This window comes from Urocitellus parryii, chromosome 10, assembly GCF_045843805.1.
Source record: "Urocitellus parryii isolate mUroPar1 chromosome 10, mUroPar1.hap1, whole genome shotgun sequence".
Taxonomy (NCBI): domain Eukaryota; kingdom Metazoa; phylum Chordata; class Mammalia; order Rodentia; family Sciuridae; genus Urocitellus; species Urocitellus parryii.
Window position 1 is genome coordinate 331,116 of NC_135540.1, and position 17,436 is coordinate 348,551.

The 17,436-nt window shown below is 52.6% G+C and overlaps 1 protein-coding gene across 1 annotated transcript in view; it reads right to left on the bottom strand.

The window, feature by feature from the left end:
- Sec24d (SEC24 homolog D, COPII component) overlaps positions 1 to 17,436 on the bottom strand; it is a 97,500-nt gene that overhangs the window by 43,953 nt on the left and 36,111 nt on the right. The window contains exons 9-11 of the mRNA XM_026381746.2: positions 11,193 to 11,331; positions 6,326 to 6,441; positions 1,080 to 1,204 (exon numbers count right to left, since the gene is read on the bottom strand). Of these exons, the coding sequence (XP_026237531.2) occupies positions 1,080 to 1,204; positions 6,326 to 6,441; positions 11,193 to 11,331 (380 nt within the window). The remainder of the gene's footprint in view (positions 1 to 1,079; positions 1,205 to 6,325; positions 6,442 to 11,192; positions 11,332 to 17,436) is intronic.

Genomic DNA, 17,436 nt, shown 5'->3' on the forward strand with positions numbered 1-17,436 from the left:
GGAGAGACAACCAGACCTATCCCAAGTCAGGCGGGAGGGAGAGCAGGAGGAGAGACAACCAGACCTATCCCAAGTCAGGCGGGAGCAGGAGGAGACACAACCAGACCTATCCCAAGTCAGGTGGGAGGGAGAGCAGGAGGAGAGACAACCAGACGTATCCCAAGTCAGGCGGGAATAGGAGGAGACACAACCAGACCTATCCCAAGTCAGGTGGGAGGGAGAGCAGAAGGAGACACAACCAGACCTATCCCAAGTCAGGCGGGAGGGAGAGCAGGAGGAGAGACAACCAGACCTATCCCAAGTCAGGCGGGAGGGAGAGCAGGAGGAGACACAACCAGACCTATCCCATGTCAGGCGGGAGGGAGGGCAGCAGGGCAAGAGCTCGGGTGCCCGTCTGTCCTTCTGGATCTCCTCTGAGGGTGCAACTATGGCCTCACACCTGGTGCCAGTGCGTGGCCAGCACTCTTCCCCACTAGGTAGCAGGTGCAAAGGGAGGAGCTGGTGCAGGTGCAGATGGGGTTGAAAAAAACGGGAGGAGGGAAAGCCCATCATGGAAATGGGAGCGACTCAAAGTTCAGGCTGAGAACCAGAGCCTGTGAAAGGATTCTGTGATGAAATACACCATCATTCAGTTTCCACACCTACAGAGAGAAATGACCAGCTCCATTTCTAACCTGATGATAAATCATAAAAGTGCTCTAAAATAAAATTATGTTTTGATGATGATGAAATTAGGTGGTGCTGTGTGTCAATTATTGATTCACTCTGTATCCACCATAAGTCCAGACCCCACGGGAAAGTCAGTGCTTTGGAAGGTAAAGGACAGACTCCATGCTCCTGGCACTGCAGAGTTCCCTGCTAATCTGCAAAGGTGTGGAGCATTGTTACCCCAGCATTGTTTTATGGGTTTGTACAGAAGATCACTTTAACATTTCAAAAACTCAAAAGCATGGTGCCCTTTGATCTGTAACTAATTACCCAATATCCTCCTTAGCAAAAGACCTCCTCTGGCCACTGAGTCCTGGGTTCTGGCCCAGTTAGCCAGCAACCCTGTGGGGTAGCAAGGAGGAATGTCTTACCTTGGAAGCCGCTCCAGCACCGTCTTCAGTTCCTCGCATATGAGCTTGACCAGCCCACTCTTGATGTTGCTATAGGAAACGTTGATCATGAAGATAAAGGCCGGCGGGCTGGGAGGCTTGTTCTTCTGCAGGAAAGCAGACAGTGCACACGGTAAATGCCTCTCACATCAAACTCACTCACTAGAGACCTGCAGGTCTTCAGAAGTTCACTGAATATTTAGGATGTAACATCTGTGGAATCAAATCCTGTTCAAGAAGAGAGTCTGATGCTACCGGAGAGATGAGGCAGCAGCTTACCTCAGGACCTGACCGACTCTGGCAGCACTGTGAGAGCTGGCAGAGAAGGTGCACTCGGGCAGACCCCCGACTGAAGCTGCTGCAGGGGACCTCACCAACTGGGTCCCTGTTTAGGGCTCTCACAAGCTCTACTTCAGTTTCACTGACATGACATCAGACACTAAAATTTAACGCAGAATTTAAAAACAGCACCACATTGTTTAGCGCCTACTCAATCTATTTCACATCCACTGTCAACAGGGCCTCTGTGTGTCTGAAACATCCCTGACATGAAGCAGCTGCTATGAAACGGTTTCAGGCTGTTTGCTCCCTGGTCTGGCTCTGGTGCTCCAGGAAGTGATTCCTAGTGGGGGCTCAGGAAATATGTAGACCAGAGAGCCACAGGCAAACAGCTTCCGCGACCTCCCCAGAGCAAACACCAACTCAATTTCTAACTTTATGATAAACCATAAAAATGTTCTACAGTAAAGTCATGTTTTAACCCTATTCATTCTGCCTCACCACAAGGCTGGGTGGGTGCTCTACAGTAAAGTCATGTTTTAACCCTATTCATTGTGCCGCACCACAAGGCTGGATGGGTGCTCTACAGTAAAGTCATGTTTTAACCCTATTCATTGTGCCGCACCACAAGGCTGGATGGGTGCTCTACAGTAAAGTCATGTTTTAACCCTATTCATTCTGCCGCACCACAAGGCTGGATGGGTGCTCTACAGTAAAGTCATGTTTTAACCCTATTCATTCTGCCTCACCACAAGGCTGGGTGGGTGCTCTACAATAAAGTCATGTTTTAACCCTGTTCATTCTGCCGCACCACAAGGCTGGATGGGTGTTCTACAATAAAGTCATGTTTTAACTGTATTCATTCTGCCTCACCACCAGGCTGGATGGGTGCTCTTCTGGAAGCACCCATTTCACTAACGTGTTTCTGCAGTACTGAGTCTGCACCCAGAGGGGCTCCAGGTCCCAGCCTAGAACGTTCTATCTGGACGCCTGGGATTCTTGGTCTTCCTGCCTCAGCCTCCAAGAAGCTGGGATGACAGCAGGCCCGGCCACACCTGGCTGAAAGTGGTTCACTGAAGGTCTCAGGGTACAAGATGTAAAAAGCATCAGCATGAAAACTTCATCCCTTTGCTGCCCTCTCCTCAGCCAGCAGCTCCCTCTGGGCACGCTCCTGGTGCCAGCCTCTCGCGCCACAACACTCCCCAGTGGGTCCCTTCCCACACGCACGTCAGAAGCTGGCGGACAGTGCAGGTCTGGCCATTCCTGTCCCTCAGTCATGGGGACCCTTTTTTCCTGAGTGATTTTCCACTGTGTTTTGCCACAGCCTCCCTCTTAACGCCTGGAGTCTACCTTTAGGCCACTGTGAGGGCTGCCTCCCGGGCTCTCCTAGCCTCTGAGCTCCAGGCCAGTGTTCCCGTGAGCTGCCGCACGGCCCCAGGCAAGGTCTGCAGGTGTCAGAAGCCACAGTTACCCGGCACCTCCTGGAAGGAAGTTTCTCAGAGCAGGCTTTCCCAAACTGGAAGGGCCTCCCATCCCACTCGCCACCCTGCAAGGCCCAAAGTCAGCCCTCACTTCTTTCCTCTAAAATTGGTTTTAATGTAGTCAAGTGAGTAGAGGAAACGCAGTACTTCTTCAGCATGCAGGTCAGTGGTGCCAAGTGCCCTCACGTCCACTCTCATGACGCCTCCAACTTGCACAACTGAAACTGGCCCTGCAGCCCCTCAGGAGCTGGCCGCCATTCTGCTCCGAACCTGTGGGTCTGGCCTCTCGCGGCCTCACGCCACCTGGATGTGCAGCACGGCCCTGGCCTGTGGCTAGGTGCTCCACTCAGCACAAGACCTGGGCCTTCGTCTGCTTGGCAGCACCTGCCAGAAACGGCCTTGAGCTGAGTGACACCTGTGGCAGCACAGGCCCCTTCACCCACCCACCCACCCACCGGTGCACAGGTGTGGGTGGACAGGCCAGAAGGAGCAGCTCCCTCCTGACCTCCACTGCCCTATGAGCCCCTCCGTGGCCTGTCATTGGAGACCCTCCTAATGCTCGAGACCAAAGGTGTGACTTCAGCCAGTGGGAGCTGAGAGCTGGGCCCTGTCTCAGGCACATTTCCTGGGCACCTTGCTGCTCGGCACACACAGTGCCCACCTCAGCGCTACCTCTCAAACACCTCCCATGCAGAGCCTGGTGGGCCTCCACCAGAACCTGCAGGAAGAGTTCTGTTGGGCACAGGTTCTTAATAAGACTTAAATCTGAGTAGCTTGAGGCCAGCTCTCAAGGCCTCAGCCCTGGACTCCTCGCACAATGGTGGCCAGGGGGATCACTGAGAGACCCACCCAGAGGCACACGTGGACTAGGCCCTCACCACAACGTGTGCAAAATGTCAACTTCACCACCTTGCATGGACATTAAGACCAACTGAAATGAATGGGCAAAGGACTGTATAGTTCTCCTTTCAATGTCTGTGTTAAAAACACACCCACAAAGCAGATAAGCGCCTTTCCATCATTCAAATCCCTGTGTGAGCTCATTGGTCTACATCATTTACATCTTAAATAATAATTGAATTGAAAGATCTTTACAGCATGTATATTTTTTTTAATGAACTCTACCTGGAAAAGTAAAAGGAAGAGCAGGCTCATAAAAACTCTTCAAAATGCACAAATTGGACTTGGCTCCTGCTTCCCAGTGGGTTTCCCACCAGTTAGACACCCCCCTGCAGCAGGTTTGAAGGTACCAGGACTGCTCTTCCCAGTGCAGGTCTGCCTTCTGCCTGAGGTTCTACCAAAGCATCGCGTGGAGCCTGCAGGGCCCGTGGTCAGACTTGACCCACAGCACGTTGTCCCTCCACCAGCTGGCGTGACTCTGTTATTTAGTTAGAACAGCAAATGCTTATGTGTTGCCTAATGATTCTCCCGCAGTCAACAGCAGAAAGGAAAAAGAAAAATCACTCCCCAATCTAACTGGGCTGTACTTCAGGACATGCTTCTTGCCTAAAAGAAAGCATCTGTACCAAAATTGTTTTTCTATTTTTCCAAATATGTTCAAACACTACAGCATTTTAAACTAACAAGACCGTTTTCTTTAGCAATTAGGATCTATGTAATGTAGTTCAAAATGATGATATAAAACACTAAAATAAATGAGTAAGATATGTTCATTGAAAAAAATTTGAAGAGCCAATTAACTGGAAAAATTTTAGTTTTGAGAAACATTCCCTATAACCTATTCTCAGTGTGTGGACGGGTCCCCCCAGAAAACACCTCTGGGTCCATTCTGTGGGCCCGAGGCTGCTTCCTGGGAGTAGGCACAGAGCGAGGAACAGAGTGAGGAGGACGCTTCTCCAGGTCACACGGGCTGCTTCAGCTACACACTGAGATCCACATAAGACCCAGAGGTGTGTTCAGATCCCCCGACCGTGGGAAAGTTCTGCCAGGGGCCCCCAGTGATATCCTCCTGCAGCACTGGAATAGAAGCCTGCCTGCCTCCCTCCCCCGCTCATTAGTCCACTCACCACTCACTCATCCATTCACCCATCCACTCATCCATGCATTAATTCACTCATTCATTCAATTCAGTTACTCACTCATTCATTCATTCACTCATTCATTCAATTCAGTTACTCACTCATTCATTCATTCATTCAATTCAGTTACTCACTCATTCACTCATTCATTCAATTCAGTTACTCACTCATTCATTCATTCACTCATTCAATTCAGTTACTCATTCATTCATTCACTCATTCAATTCAGTTACTCACTCATTCATTCATTCAATTCAGTTACTCACTCATTCACTCATTCACTCATTCATTCAATTCAGTTACTCACTCATTCACTCATTCACTCATTCATTCAATTCAGTTACTCACTCATTCACTCATTCATTCAATTCAGTTACTCATTCATTCATTCACTCATTCATTCTCATCCACTGGCACTCATCTCTCATTCACTCATTCATTGACTTACTCATTCATTGATTTACTCATTAACTTATTCATTAATTCACCTATTCACCCACCCACTCACTCACTCATTCATTTGTAAACTCACTCATTCATTTCACGTGTACCCAACAAATGTCTACCTGTGCCAGTCACTGGGAAACATCACAAAGAGGATTGGGCCCAGGGGTATTAGAATACACCAGGCAGGCAGGCAAGCAGGGAGAGTTGAACTCCATGGGGAGAAACGCTGAAACAGCAATCCAGACCAAGCTCTCTGAGGACACAGATGTGGGACCACACTGCCCACAACGAGGACAGCAAGTGGTGTGCGCACAGACAGAACGTCCCGCCAGGCAGCACAGCTTGGGCCGGAGTCTCCCAGGGGGAGCACACAGGTGTGAGAAGGAGAGCAAAAAAACACGCCTGCCTAAAAACGCCTGTGTGAATGTGAGCCACCAAAGGGCAGTGAGTTCAGCACACGTGGTGAGGTTGTTCAATGGAAGAGAGAGCTGAGGGCAGTGTGGGGCCCGTAGTCAAGGGCTTTAACAGGAGGCAAAATATCTTTAACTTACATTTTTAGGAAAAAACAACAACTAAAATTGGTTCATGAGAGGCCACTGGGAAGGGAGGCTTATGGGTCTATTTTGGAGCAAGGACAGCGGAGGCCACGGCCCCAGGTCCCTGAGGCCACAGCTGGAGAGAAGAAAGGAGACCCAGGGCCAGCCACGGTCCTCGAGTACATGGCTGCACTCTGGCCTTGGGATTCCCGGGGAGAGGCCCTGGGGGGCCCTGGTGGACATGCGGCACCAGGAAGTCAGCAGATTCTGACTGGAGAAGACAAAAATCATTGCTCCCTCTTTCTCACTTCAGCCATGGTCTGGCCACTGGATCGGGCTGACTCCTGCCTCGCCCCAGCTGAGCTAGGCATCGGTCTGCACATGGCAAGGTTGTTCACCTGAAGGTGACCTCGACGCACAGCCCCTCCAGCCCCGGGCACACTCACCCTGCAGTAATCCAACGTGGCGACGTACTCGTAAGACCCCAGCGACAGCTCGGGCTTCTCATAGTGGTCCAGTCTTCTCCCAAGGTGGTCCAGATGTTGGAAATAGAATGGTGGGACTGACGAGAGAGAGGAAAGGAACACAAATGACTCAATGAGCTCCCCCCTTTATTACAGGAGGAAACATGTCGATGGCTGGAATGCAGTGTGCTCCAAATGCCCACGCCTTTCACAGCATTTGGGAAAGTGTGAGGATTTCCCAAACACCTCTCGGCTCTTCTACGTTATTGAGGACATGTATGATTTGGAGCAGCCTAAAAAAACAGGATAAAAGTATTTTTGATACAGCACAACCCCACACTGCAAAAAAGTAACTTAAGAAAAGGCAGCTCTAGAGCTTGCCTGGCAAGTGGGTCTGATCCTTAGCATCATATAAAAATAAGTAAAATAGAGATATCGTCTACATCTACAACTAAACTTTTTTAAAAAGTACTGTTGTTTTTAAGTCTTTGCAACCCAAATATTTAATGGTCCATATTTAATTACATCTTTCTAAAAGAATCTGGAGATTTCTATTTGAAATTTCAACAGACCTTACAGAGGTAAACCTGGTCATTTGGGTCACTATTATCTACAATACTTTTTGCATTTTGATTAAGAAATGTCCTCACAGGGTGGGTCTGCATGGTGGTCTCCCAGCATCTGGCTTCAGAGTGCAGAGAATTACTGTTTTTGGAAAGACTTGGCCACTGATATATCAGCAAAAACCTCTGGCTTGATTCAAAGGGCTCGGAAGGTCAGTTTGGAAGTCATTCTGCAGCTTGCAGCACTAGGGGTCACACCCTGAAAGCTGCACACATAGGGCCTGGAATCTGTGGGAGGAGCCCGTGGCCGAGTGAGGCCGGAACAGCACTTAGGAAAGCTGTGCAAAGCGGCTTCAAGCACCTGGTGAGAACCACTTCCACGTGTTGGAACCACCAGAGCAAGGCTCACCTTGGGGCAGCGATCCAGCATTGAGGAGCGTTCCCTTGTGAAACTGACTTGTGAACCACCACAGGGCTGTTTTCCAAGGCTCGACTCATCAAGAAACCATCGGAAGCATATCATGGTCATTTCTTTATTTAAAAATAAGCTTTATAAAATTCATATTTACATGTGGGTCTCTGAATTTGGAAAATCCAATGCCTTATAAATATTATAGGAGTGGACACTGTAGGTGAGTTAGGACAGCTGTGAACTACTGTTGGTTACCTGTGGGTGACAGGCAAGACCCAACGACTGGCCGGCTTGGGAGGTGTGGGTCCGTAGTTCCAGCCCAGCCTGTGCCTGGCCGGCTTGGGAGGTATGGGTCAGTAGTTCCAGCCCAGCCTGTGACTGGCCGGCTTGGGAGGTGTGGGTCAGTAGTTCCAGCCCAGCCTGTGACTGGCCAGCTTGGGAGGTGTGGGTCAGTAGTTCCAGCCCAGCCTGTGACTGGCCGGCTTGGGAGGTGTGGGTCAGTAGTTCCAGCCCAGCCTGTGACTGGCCGGCTTGGGAGGTGTGGGTCAGTAGTTCCAGCCCAGCCTGTGCCTGGCTGGCTTGGGAAGTGTGGGTCAGTAGTTTCAGCACAGCCTGTGACTGGCCGGCTTGGGAGGTGTGGGTCAGTAGTTCCAGCCCAGCCTGTGCCTGGCCGGCTTGGGAGGTGTGGGTCAGTAGTTCCAGCCCAGCCTGTGACTGGCCGGCTTGGGAGATGTGGGTCAGTAGTTCTAGCCCAGCCTGTGACTGGCCGGCTTGGGAGGTGTGGGTCAGTAGTTCTAGCCCAGCCTGTGACTGGCCGGCTTGGGAGGTGTGGGTCAGTAGTTCTAGCCCAGCCTGTGACTGGCCGGCTTGGGAGGTGTGGGTCAGTAGTTCTAGCCCAGCCTGTGACTGGCCGGCTTGGGAGGTGTGGGTCAGTAGTTCCAGCCCAGCCTGTGCCTGGCCGGCTTGGGAAGTGTGGGTCCCTAGTTCCAGCCCACATTCACCAGGTACACTTCGTGTGAATTTTTTTTACAGTTGATTTTAGCCAGGCAGGGTAGCACATGCCTGTAATCCCAGCTGCTCCAGAGGCTGAGGCAGGAGGATGGCATGTTGAGGGAAGCCTCAGCAACTTAGTGAGATCCTGCCTCAACATAAAATAAAAAGAGCTGGGGCTATAGCTCGTGGTAAGCACCTGCCTGGCATGCATGAGACCCTGGGTCCAATCCCCGGTACCTCAAAAAAATCTAATTCTGTATCAGCAGCATTTCATATTATCTAACCCTTTAGCAGACCAAAGTTCAAGTCACATCACTAATCGTGCACTACTCCATGGCCAGTCCTCCTGCGTGCCTCCTGACATCCGTCTCCCTGGCCACCCTGCTCGGGAGCACGCGTGGCATCCCGTCCAGCGAGCCTCAGCCCTAAATGAGGAATGGAGGGTCACCACAAGTCCAAGGGAGCCCAGCTTCCCCCAGGGCCGCATCCTGGAGCTGGTAGGAATAACACCACTGGAAGGTGGTGGGGAGTCTCCCAGGAGGGGTGCCCGGGTGGCACCTGTGCATGGAGAGACAGGATTCTCAGGAGCTTTTCCCACCAAAAGGTGCTAGCCGCTGAGGGCCCTGAACTCACACTACAAGTGAGGCAGGGAGTGGCTGCCCCGTGAAGACCCCGAGGTTCTGCAGGCTAGTTACCTTTATGACTACCTTCCAGGGGGGCCAGGGCTGCGTGAAGACCCCGAGGTTCTGCAGGCTGATACCTTTATGACTACCTTCCAGGGGGGCCAGGGCTGCGTGAAGACCCCGAGGTTCTGCAGGCTAGTTACCTTTATGACTACCTTCCAGGGGGGCCAGGGCTGCGTGAAGGCCCCGAGGTTCTACAGGCTAGATACCTTTATGACTACCTTCCAGGGGGGCCAGGGCTGCGTGAAGACCCTGAGGATCTGCAGGCTGATACCTTTATGACTACCTTCCAGGGGGGCCAGGGCTGCGTGAAGGCCCCGAGGATCTGCAGGCTGATACCTTTATGACTACCTTCCAGGGGGGCCAGGGCTGTGTGAAGGCCCCGAGGTTCTGCAGGCTGATACCTTTATGACTACCTTCCAGGGGGGCCAGGGCTGTGTGAAGGCCCCGAGGTTCTGCAGGCTGATACCTTTATGACTACCTTCCAGGGGGGCCAGGGCTGTGTGAAGGCCCCGAGGATCTGCAGGCTGATACCTTTATGACTACCTTCCAGGGGGGCCAGGGCTGCGTGAAGGCCCTAAGGTGCCAGAGCTTGGAGCAGAACCTCAGCCAAGGGTGCAGAAGGCCTTGGACTTCTCACGACTTCCCCAAACTAAAGTACAAAAGGCTCCTGAAATCCAAGACCCAGACAGCATGGCCAAGGAGCTGGCAGCCGGTCTCATCCAGGCTGAGAGCTGGAACGAGATCCTCCTTGAAGGAATGCAAGGCTGGAGAGCTATGGACCTGGTCTTCCAGGACACGTGGCACCAAGCAGATGGCCCTGTCATGGTCCTCCCCATGAGGCAGACCAGCCACTCAGCTTCGCAGTGGGACAGTTTCAAGAACTGACCACGGGTCTTAGGGGAAAGACTTTCAAGGCCAGTCTCTGGCCTCTCCGTTGGACCAGGTCAGGGACTGCGTGTGACTGTGGAGGGACATAGGACCAGTGGAGCTCCCCCACAGAGAATTCTAGACTCCAAGAGGCAAGACCATGGCCACAAAGGCAGAAAATGGAGCTCAGCAGCCCTCAGAGTGCCCAGGCTGAGGGGGACATCCCGGCAGACCAGGGCCACTCATCCTTGGTGTGTCCACAGTGGCAGGAGCAGTGGAGCCCAGAGAGGACCCACACGCCAGTGATCATCACGTCATTAAAAACGAACTGGGACCAATGTGGGAACGCTCTCAGCCTCCGTGTGTGCTTTCAGCTCGGGGTTAAGACAGACAAGCCGCAGTGCAGTCAGCGCTCTCAGCCTCCGTGTGTGCTTTTAGCTCGGGGTTAAGACAGACAAGCCGCAGCGCAGTCAGTGCTCTCAGCCTCCGTGTGTGCTTTCAGCTCGGGGTTAAGACAGACAAGCCGCAGCGCAGTCAGTGCTCTCAGCCTCCGTGTGTGCTTTCAGCTCGGGGTTAAGACAGACAAGCCGCAGCGCAGTCAGCGCTCTCAGCCTCAGTGTGTGCTTTCAGCTCGGGGTTAAGACAGACAAGCCGCAGCGCAGTCAGCGCTCTCAGCCTCCGTGTGTGCTTTCAGCTCGGGGTTAAGACAGACCAGCTGCAGCACAGTCAGTGCTCTCAGCCTCCATGTGTGCTTTCAGCTCGGGGTTAAGACAGACAAGCTACAGCGCAGTCAGTGCTCTCAGCCTCCGTGTGTGCTTTCAGCTCGGGGTTAAGACAGACCAGCTGCAGCACAGTCAGTGTAGGCACACTCCGCACAGCTGTCTCAACATCCCCGAATGAAACTGGAAACAGGATGATGATGGCGGGTGCTTCCTGACGTTCCCCATGAACAAGCACAGGCTGACACCCGGGGGAGCACAGCGTCAATCCCTCCCACTCCTGAGCTCTTCCTCAGCCAGCAAGTCACTCCAGACCAGAGAGAGGTCCCCTGAGCGTCACCTGGAGCACGGTGGGACCCATCTGCCTCCAGCTGGAGCTTGGTGGAGGGACTGGGATAAACCCGCCCACCTTTGAGTTATAGCTTCCACGAGGGCTCAAGCAGCCACCTAGAGCTGAGAGGGACGTGGATGTCCCAGACACCAAGTTTCCAGGGGAGTCCTGAGAGGGCGCTGTGACTCGGAGACCACCTGCCTTCTCCCAACCAGGCCGCAGAATGCCTGTGGGCTTACAGGAAGGGCTTCCCCCAAGAGCAGTCCACCGCCGCTTACCTTCATTCACACAGTTGCAGAACCCACACTGGTACCTCCTGCCGCCCTCGATGAACTGCATGAAGGGACACATGTAGGCCTTGCACCTGTTGCATCTGACTGGCCCGTTCTCTCCATGGTCCACCAGGTAAAGGGGTGTCTAGAGAAGAGGAAGGCAAAATGAGGCCACAGGTGCAGGGCTTCTCGGCCCTATCATCAGCCTAGAAGTCTTCAATAGCACCCCCCACGGGCTCTTTGACACTGAGCCTCTGCTAGGACAGTCAAGAAGCCTCACTTGATAACACTGGAATTCAAAGAAATACCCAAGGAAAATTAATTCAAATCTCATAGATGAGCTCAGGACCTCTGTTTATAAGCACATTGTGTCCGTGCACGCACACACATACACCGGTAGTGTGGAGACCGACAGTGACACCATCGTGCGCTCTCTAGAATGTCCTGCGCCCGCATCACGCGTGCGCTGTCTCTTTGTGACTTCAGATGAGAAGGCGAACTGGCCCTGGTTTTGAAAGCACTGGTGCCACAGGGCAGCTTCTGTTTAGGGGTTCCTTCGAGCACATGAAGCACTTGTTAGGTAACAGCCACCTGAAGCAATGGTCAAGCCTGTGCCTTTCTCATGCTGGGGCACCTCTGCCTTAGTGGTCACTGATGACAGGCCCTGAGGGTGGCACACTCTCCGCGGCTGGTGGTGCTCTGCCAGAACTTCGAGCACATGCCGCCTGCTTCCCCGCAAACCGGAGGCAGGAAGTGCTGTGCCAGAACAAGCTCAGCTCCCCAGGTCAACTGGTCTCTCACATCTGTCCCTTCAAGTGAAACAGGGACCTTCTCATCTTACAAATCACCTCACAGAAGGGTCTTGAGAAAAGCTTGAGACGGGCAGGCCTTGGCATGTCAATTAGATACTTGTAAAGATGGAAAGTAAACCAGGCTGTGTTTCAGTGGAGACTTGGAGAGCAGGAGGCAGGCTGTGGGTCATCAGGCCTTTTCTAGTAAAGCCTTAGAAAAACGAGATCTGCAGGTTCCATGTGAAAACTGGTCCCCGGCTGAGGGTGCAGAGGAGTCATGAGGCTGCAGAGTGAGTGAATGAACACACACAGGTCTAGGGCAGCACACAAAAGAACCAGAGGAGGGACCGAGGTGCATGCAGAACTGCCCAGGCCTCGGCACCATGCCCTGCTCCCTGCAGGAGGCAGAAGGACGGGGTTTCCTTCCAAACGCATCTCTTCTTTTTTATTTTTTAATTCTTTTTTTGGTACCAGGGATAGAATCCAGGGGAGCTTAACCACTGAGCAACATCCCCAGCCCTCTTATTTATTTATTTTTTAAAATTTGAGACAGGGCCTCACTAAGTTGCTAAAGCTGGCTTTGAACTTGAGATCCTCCTGCCTCAGCCTCCCAAGCCACTGGGATTAAGTCATGTTCCACTGTGCCCAGATGGACTGCGTCTCTTCCAACCCACCCAGTTCCACGGCTCTGGTGCTCCACGGGAGGATGGAAAGTAAAGGAGATCAAAGAAGGAAGCTGTGCAGGATGCAGCCCTGCCCCAGCATGGATGGCTGGGACAGCAGAGTGTCCTGTCCTCCCTGCAGCCATTCACTTGCAAATGTGCATGTGTGTGCATATGTGTGCATATGTGTGATTAGGTGCATGTGTGTGTAGCGTGCACGTATGTGTGCATGTGAGTGTGTACATGTGTGCATGTGCTTGTGGTATGGGTGTGGAGCCAGTGCCTCAGCATGCTAGGCAAGTGTCCCCCAGAGCCACACTCCTGAGACAGAGTGTCTTGACCCTTATCCGGAGGGCCACAGCCGGGTAAGTGTGAGACGGACGTGAGGTCCCCAAAGCTAACCTGATAGTCACCATAAAACGCTATCCTAAAACGGATCCTGAAGACAGAATCTACCTCTCAGAGACTTGGATGTGACCTACCAGTTTAAAGTAGAGGGGCAGAGTAGACTCTCAGACGTGTCAGGAGCTTGCTCCATGTGTATATTTGTACACTCATTTATACAGAAAGACATGAGGTGCAATGAGCCCACCATTATGTGTAACTGTAAGGCACCACTTAACACGGATTAGAAAGAAAGGCATAGCCTGACAAATGTTTGTCCTCTTAGCTGGGGACAGTGTGACATGACCTGGTAAGAGGGGAGAAGATAGAGCCACAGAAAACAGACTGGGAACCCTGGGCTCTTGGTGGAGGACAAGGGCAGTGGGCAGAGGGGATGGTGCACTGGGTGGGCACTGGGGGCAGCTGGGGACCCCAGGGCTGCGGCCTGCTCTCCAGGCTCAGCCAGGCACGGGAATCCTGCAGCCTGCTTCTACCCTCGCCAAGTTGGCTTTCCTTATTGTTTGTTTTCCAAGAGTTCAAAGGCTGATCAAGTCCCTAAGAGACTTTAGAAAGAAAATGATGCAATTATGAGCTAGATAAGCCAGAAGTAGGGGAAGGAAATCCAACTTTTTCTGCTACAATTTGCTTAAAGGCAGCCCAACCCCAGTGTGAACTGTAGAGAGCCAGTCCCGGCAGAGTCCAGCTTGCAGAACTGAAGATGAATGTCTGGTGGCCCACTGGACATTCCCCAAGGCCCACAGGACAGCACTAAGAAGGAAGGGCCTCCAGAGCCGAGCCACACCTCTGCCCAGGCTGCTAAGTGCCAGCCTTTCTCCTGCTTCTGTTCTTTTGCAAAACTGATGAGGGACAGGTGATCGAGAGAGAGCACATGTTTCACAGGAAGGCAGCAACTCCTAAGAACTCTGACAACATGCAGCAGAAAAGATGCAAGTCAAAAATCTCCTCTACAGAAACAAGAACTCAGGATTTCCGGCAGAAGCCATCCTCTGCACACACAGACTTATGACTCTCATTACAACGTAACACACTGCACTAAGAGAAGCCAAGCCGAGCCTCACACCACATGGCAACACGCCCTCATGCATCTGGAAGACGTGCACGGGGAGGAAACCGTGGAGAGACCTGTGACTATGGACTCGGCTGCCTCCAGACAGCACCAGCTTCCCAGGACCAGCGAGAGCCACAGCACCTTGGGGGAATCCCACCCTGGGTTCCATCACCACCCTGGACTCGGGGGGACACTCAAGGCAGTGGCCAAAGCCTTGAGGGAGCCCCGCGCCCTGCGTTTTGCTCGTGGTGCAATGGACCCATTAAGAACGTGGGGCAGGCAGTCCTTTACACCTGTGGGGCTGCACGTGACCAGTGAAGAATTACATCCAGGTGATGATGTGCTACTTGCTAGTTCACCACTGGCCACAGGCCACACTCACCCACATTTAAGAGATACCTATTAACAACACACAACGAAATTTAAGGCAGAACACATTTAAAGACGTATTAGGCACCTAAGAAAACAAGACAAAGCATCACATAAACCCCTTGCCATGGGCACACTGCCCAGACCACATGCAGGAAGACATAAATCCACATTTCCAAAGGCTCACAGGATAGCATTGCAGAGGAAAGCCTTCTGAGGGGGCAGACACAGCCCAGACTGGCCCCGAACTCACAGGTTGTTATTTTGACACGATTTCCCCTGTACCAGGACCCTAGAAGGACACACTGAAAAGTGTGCATCGCAGTGCATCACAGCCCGAACCATGAACACCCACACGTAGCCGAAGACGTCCCCGTCAACCTCACTGCGTGACTACACCTCCCCAGACCCTGATGCACCACAGAATACCGGGATGACCCACATGGATGCAGGGGCAACTGGGTGACACCTGTATGTACAGGGGGGTGTCGGGATGACAGGCACATGTGTGGGGCACCGCGTTGACATGTGAGTGTGCAGGGGACACCGGAATGACACGTGTGTGTGCGGGGGGGGGGTGGTGCCGGGGCGACACGTGAGTGTGTGGGGGGTACTGGGCTGACAGGTGAGTGTGTGGGGGTGCTGGGATTCCATGCATGTGTGAGGTGCCGGATGACTCATGCGTGTGTGGGGGTGTGCAATGACACACACAGCTGCGTGAGAGCAGCGTACGGAACCAGAGACACCACCTGCACCGAGGCATCACCCACGTCATCACGCCCCGATGAGATCATCCACAGACCAGCGCTCCTGCACATGTTGGGACACAGGACACTGTGGACACTGTGCCACACACCAGTCACTGAGGGCAACATCACAGCCACACCCAGGCCAGACGCTTGTGTTGTCACAAACTCAGGACATGTAAAGTGAACAAACTGATCAACGTCACCCTGATGTCACCATGAGTGGAAAACCTAATCTCACCTATTAGGCCCCAGACCTTTCCTGAACCACGGCATGGTAGAATCCAAGGAGTTCTGTGTGTCCATCTGACACACAAGGACACCATTATTCACACAAGCAGAAGGAACTCAGAACAGCCCCGGATGTCTTCCACAAACAACTGACTGTGGTCAAGAATTCAGTTCAGCTCACCAAACATGCTGCTGCAGTGCTCAATGCAAATTCCACTGCACTTGAAGAAGATATTGAGGGCGTGCCTGCAAAACGCATGGTTTCCATTTTCCTGGGAAACCCTTCAAGCAAACATACCGTGCACACGTTTGTGGTCTGGTGGGAACTGCTGAATCAGCACTGGTTGATATAATGCACCAGCACAATTGAGGCTCATCTAAAAGGAATATGCTCACTACTGTAATAACACTTGGAATACTATTTGCTCAAAACTTGCACCATCAGCCTCTGTACAGCATCATGTGGAAAGAAAAATTTGAGATTACTCTCCACTCAGAGCCTTTGGCTCCTACTCTCAGGAATCAGGGGTGGATTATGCACAGCAAGCTGTGCCCTCATGCCAGTTGCTCTTTGATATATAGAACAGGAGCACTTAGGCTGTGCCTGCCCTGAGAGACTCCATGATGTACAGAAAGGCAGTCCTCAGGCTGTCTGCCCTGGTGACTCCATGGTGTGTGGAACAGCAGTCCTCAGGCTGTGCCTGCCCTGAGTGACTCCTTGGTGTGTAGAACAGCAGTCCTCAGGCTGTCTGCCCTGGTGACTCCATGGTGTGTAGAACAGCAGTCCTCAGGCTGTGCCTGCCCTGGGTGACTCCATGGTGTGTAGGACAGCAGTCCTCAGGCTGTACCTGCCCTGAGTGACTCCATGGTGTGTGGAACAGCAGTCCTCAGGCTGTCTGCCCTGGTGACTCCATGGTGTGTAGAACAGCAGTCCTCAGGGTGCACCTGCCCTAGTGACTCCATGGTGTGTAGAACAGCAGTCCTCAGGCTGTGCCTGCCCTGGTGACTCCATGGTGTGCAGAACAGCAGTCCTCAGGCTGTGCCTGCCCTGGTGACTCCATGGTGTGTGGAACAGCAGTCCTCAGGCTGTGTCTGCCCTGGTGACTCCATGGTGTGTGGAACAGCAGTCCTCAGGCTGTGCCTGCCCTGAGTGACTCCATGGTGTGTGGAACAGCAGTCCTCAGGCTGTGCCTGCCCTGAGTGACTCCATGGTGTGTGGAACAGCAGTCCTCAGGCTGTGCCTGCCCTGAGTGACTCCAAGGTGTGTAGGACAGCAATCCTCAGGCTGTGCCTGCCCTGGGTGACTCCATGGTGTGTAGGACAGCAGTCCTCAGGCTGTGCCTGCCCTGAGTGACTCCATGGTGTGTAGAACAGCAGTCCTCAGGCTGTGCCTGCCCTAGTGACTCCATGGTGTGCAGAACAGCAGTCCTCAGGCTGTGCCTGCCCTGAGTGACTCCAAGGTGTGTAGGACAGCAATCCTCAGGCTGTGCCTGCCCTGGGTGACTCCATGGTGTGTAGAACAGCAGTCCTTAGGCTGTACCTGCCCTGAGTGACTCCATGGTGTGTAGAACAGCAGTCGTCAGGCTACACCTGCCCTGAGTGACTCCATGGTGTGTAGGACAGCAATCCTCAGGCTGTGCCTGCCCTGAGTGACTCCAAGGTGTGTAGGACAGCAATCCTCAGGCTGTGCCTGCCCTGGGTGACTCCATGGAGTGTAGGACAGCAGTCCTCAGGCTGTGCCTACCCTGAGGTACTCCGTTTGTTAAACTGTAGTTTGCCATGAGCTGCTCCATTTTGAGTATAAGAGCCAAGGTAAAATAATTCATATCTTGTTTTAGAAGTAAAGAACCACCATCTGCCCAGCAGCACAATAAGGCACAAACTGATAACTTTTTTTTTAAATATTTTTTTTAATTGTAGTTGGAGACAATACCTTAATTTATTTATTTTTTATGTGGTGCTAAGGATCAAACCCGGCAACTCACATGTGCTAGGCGA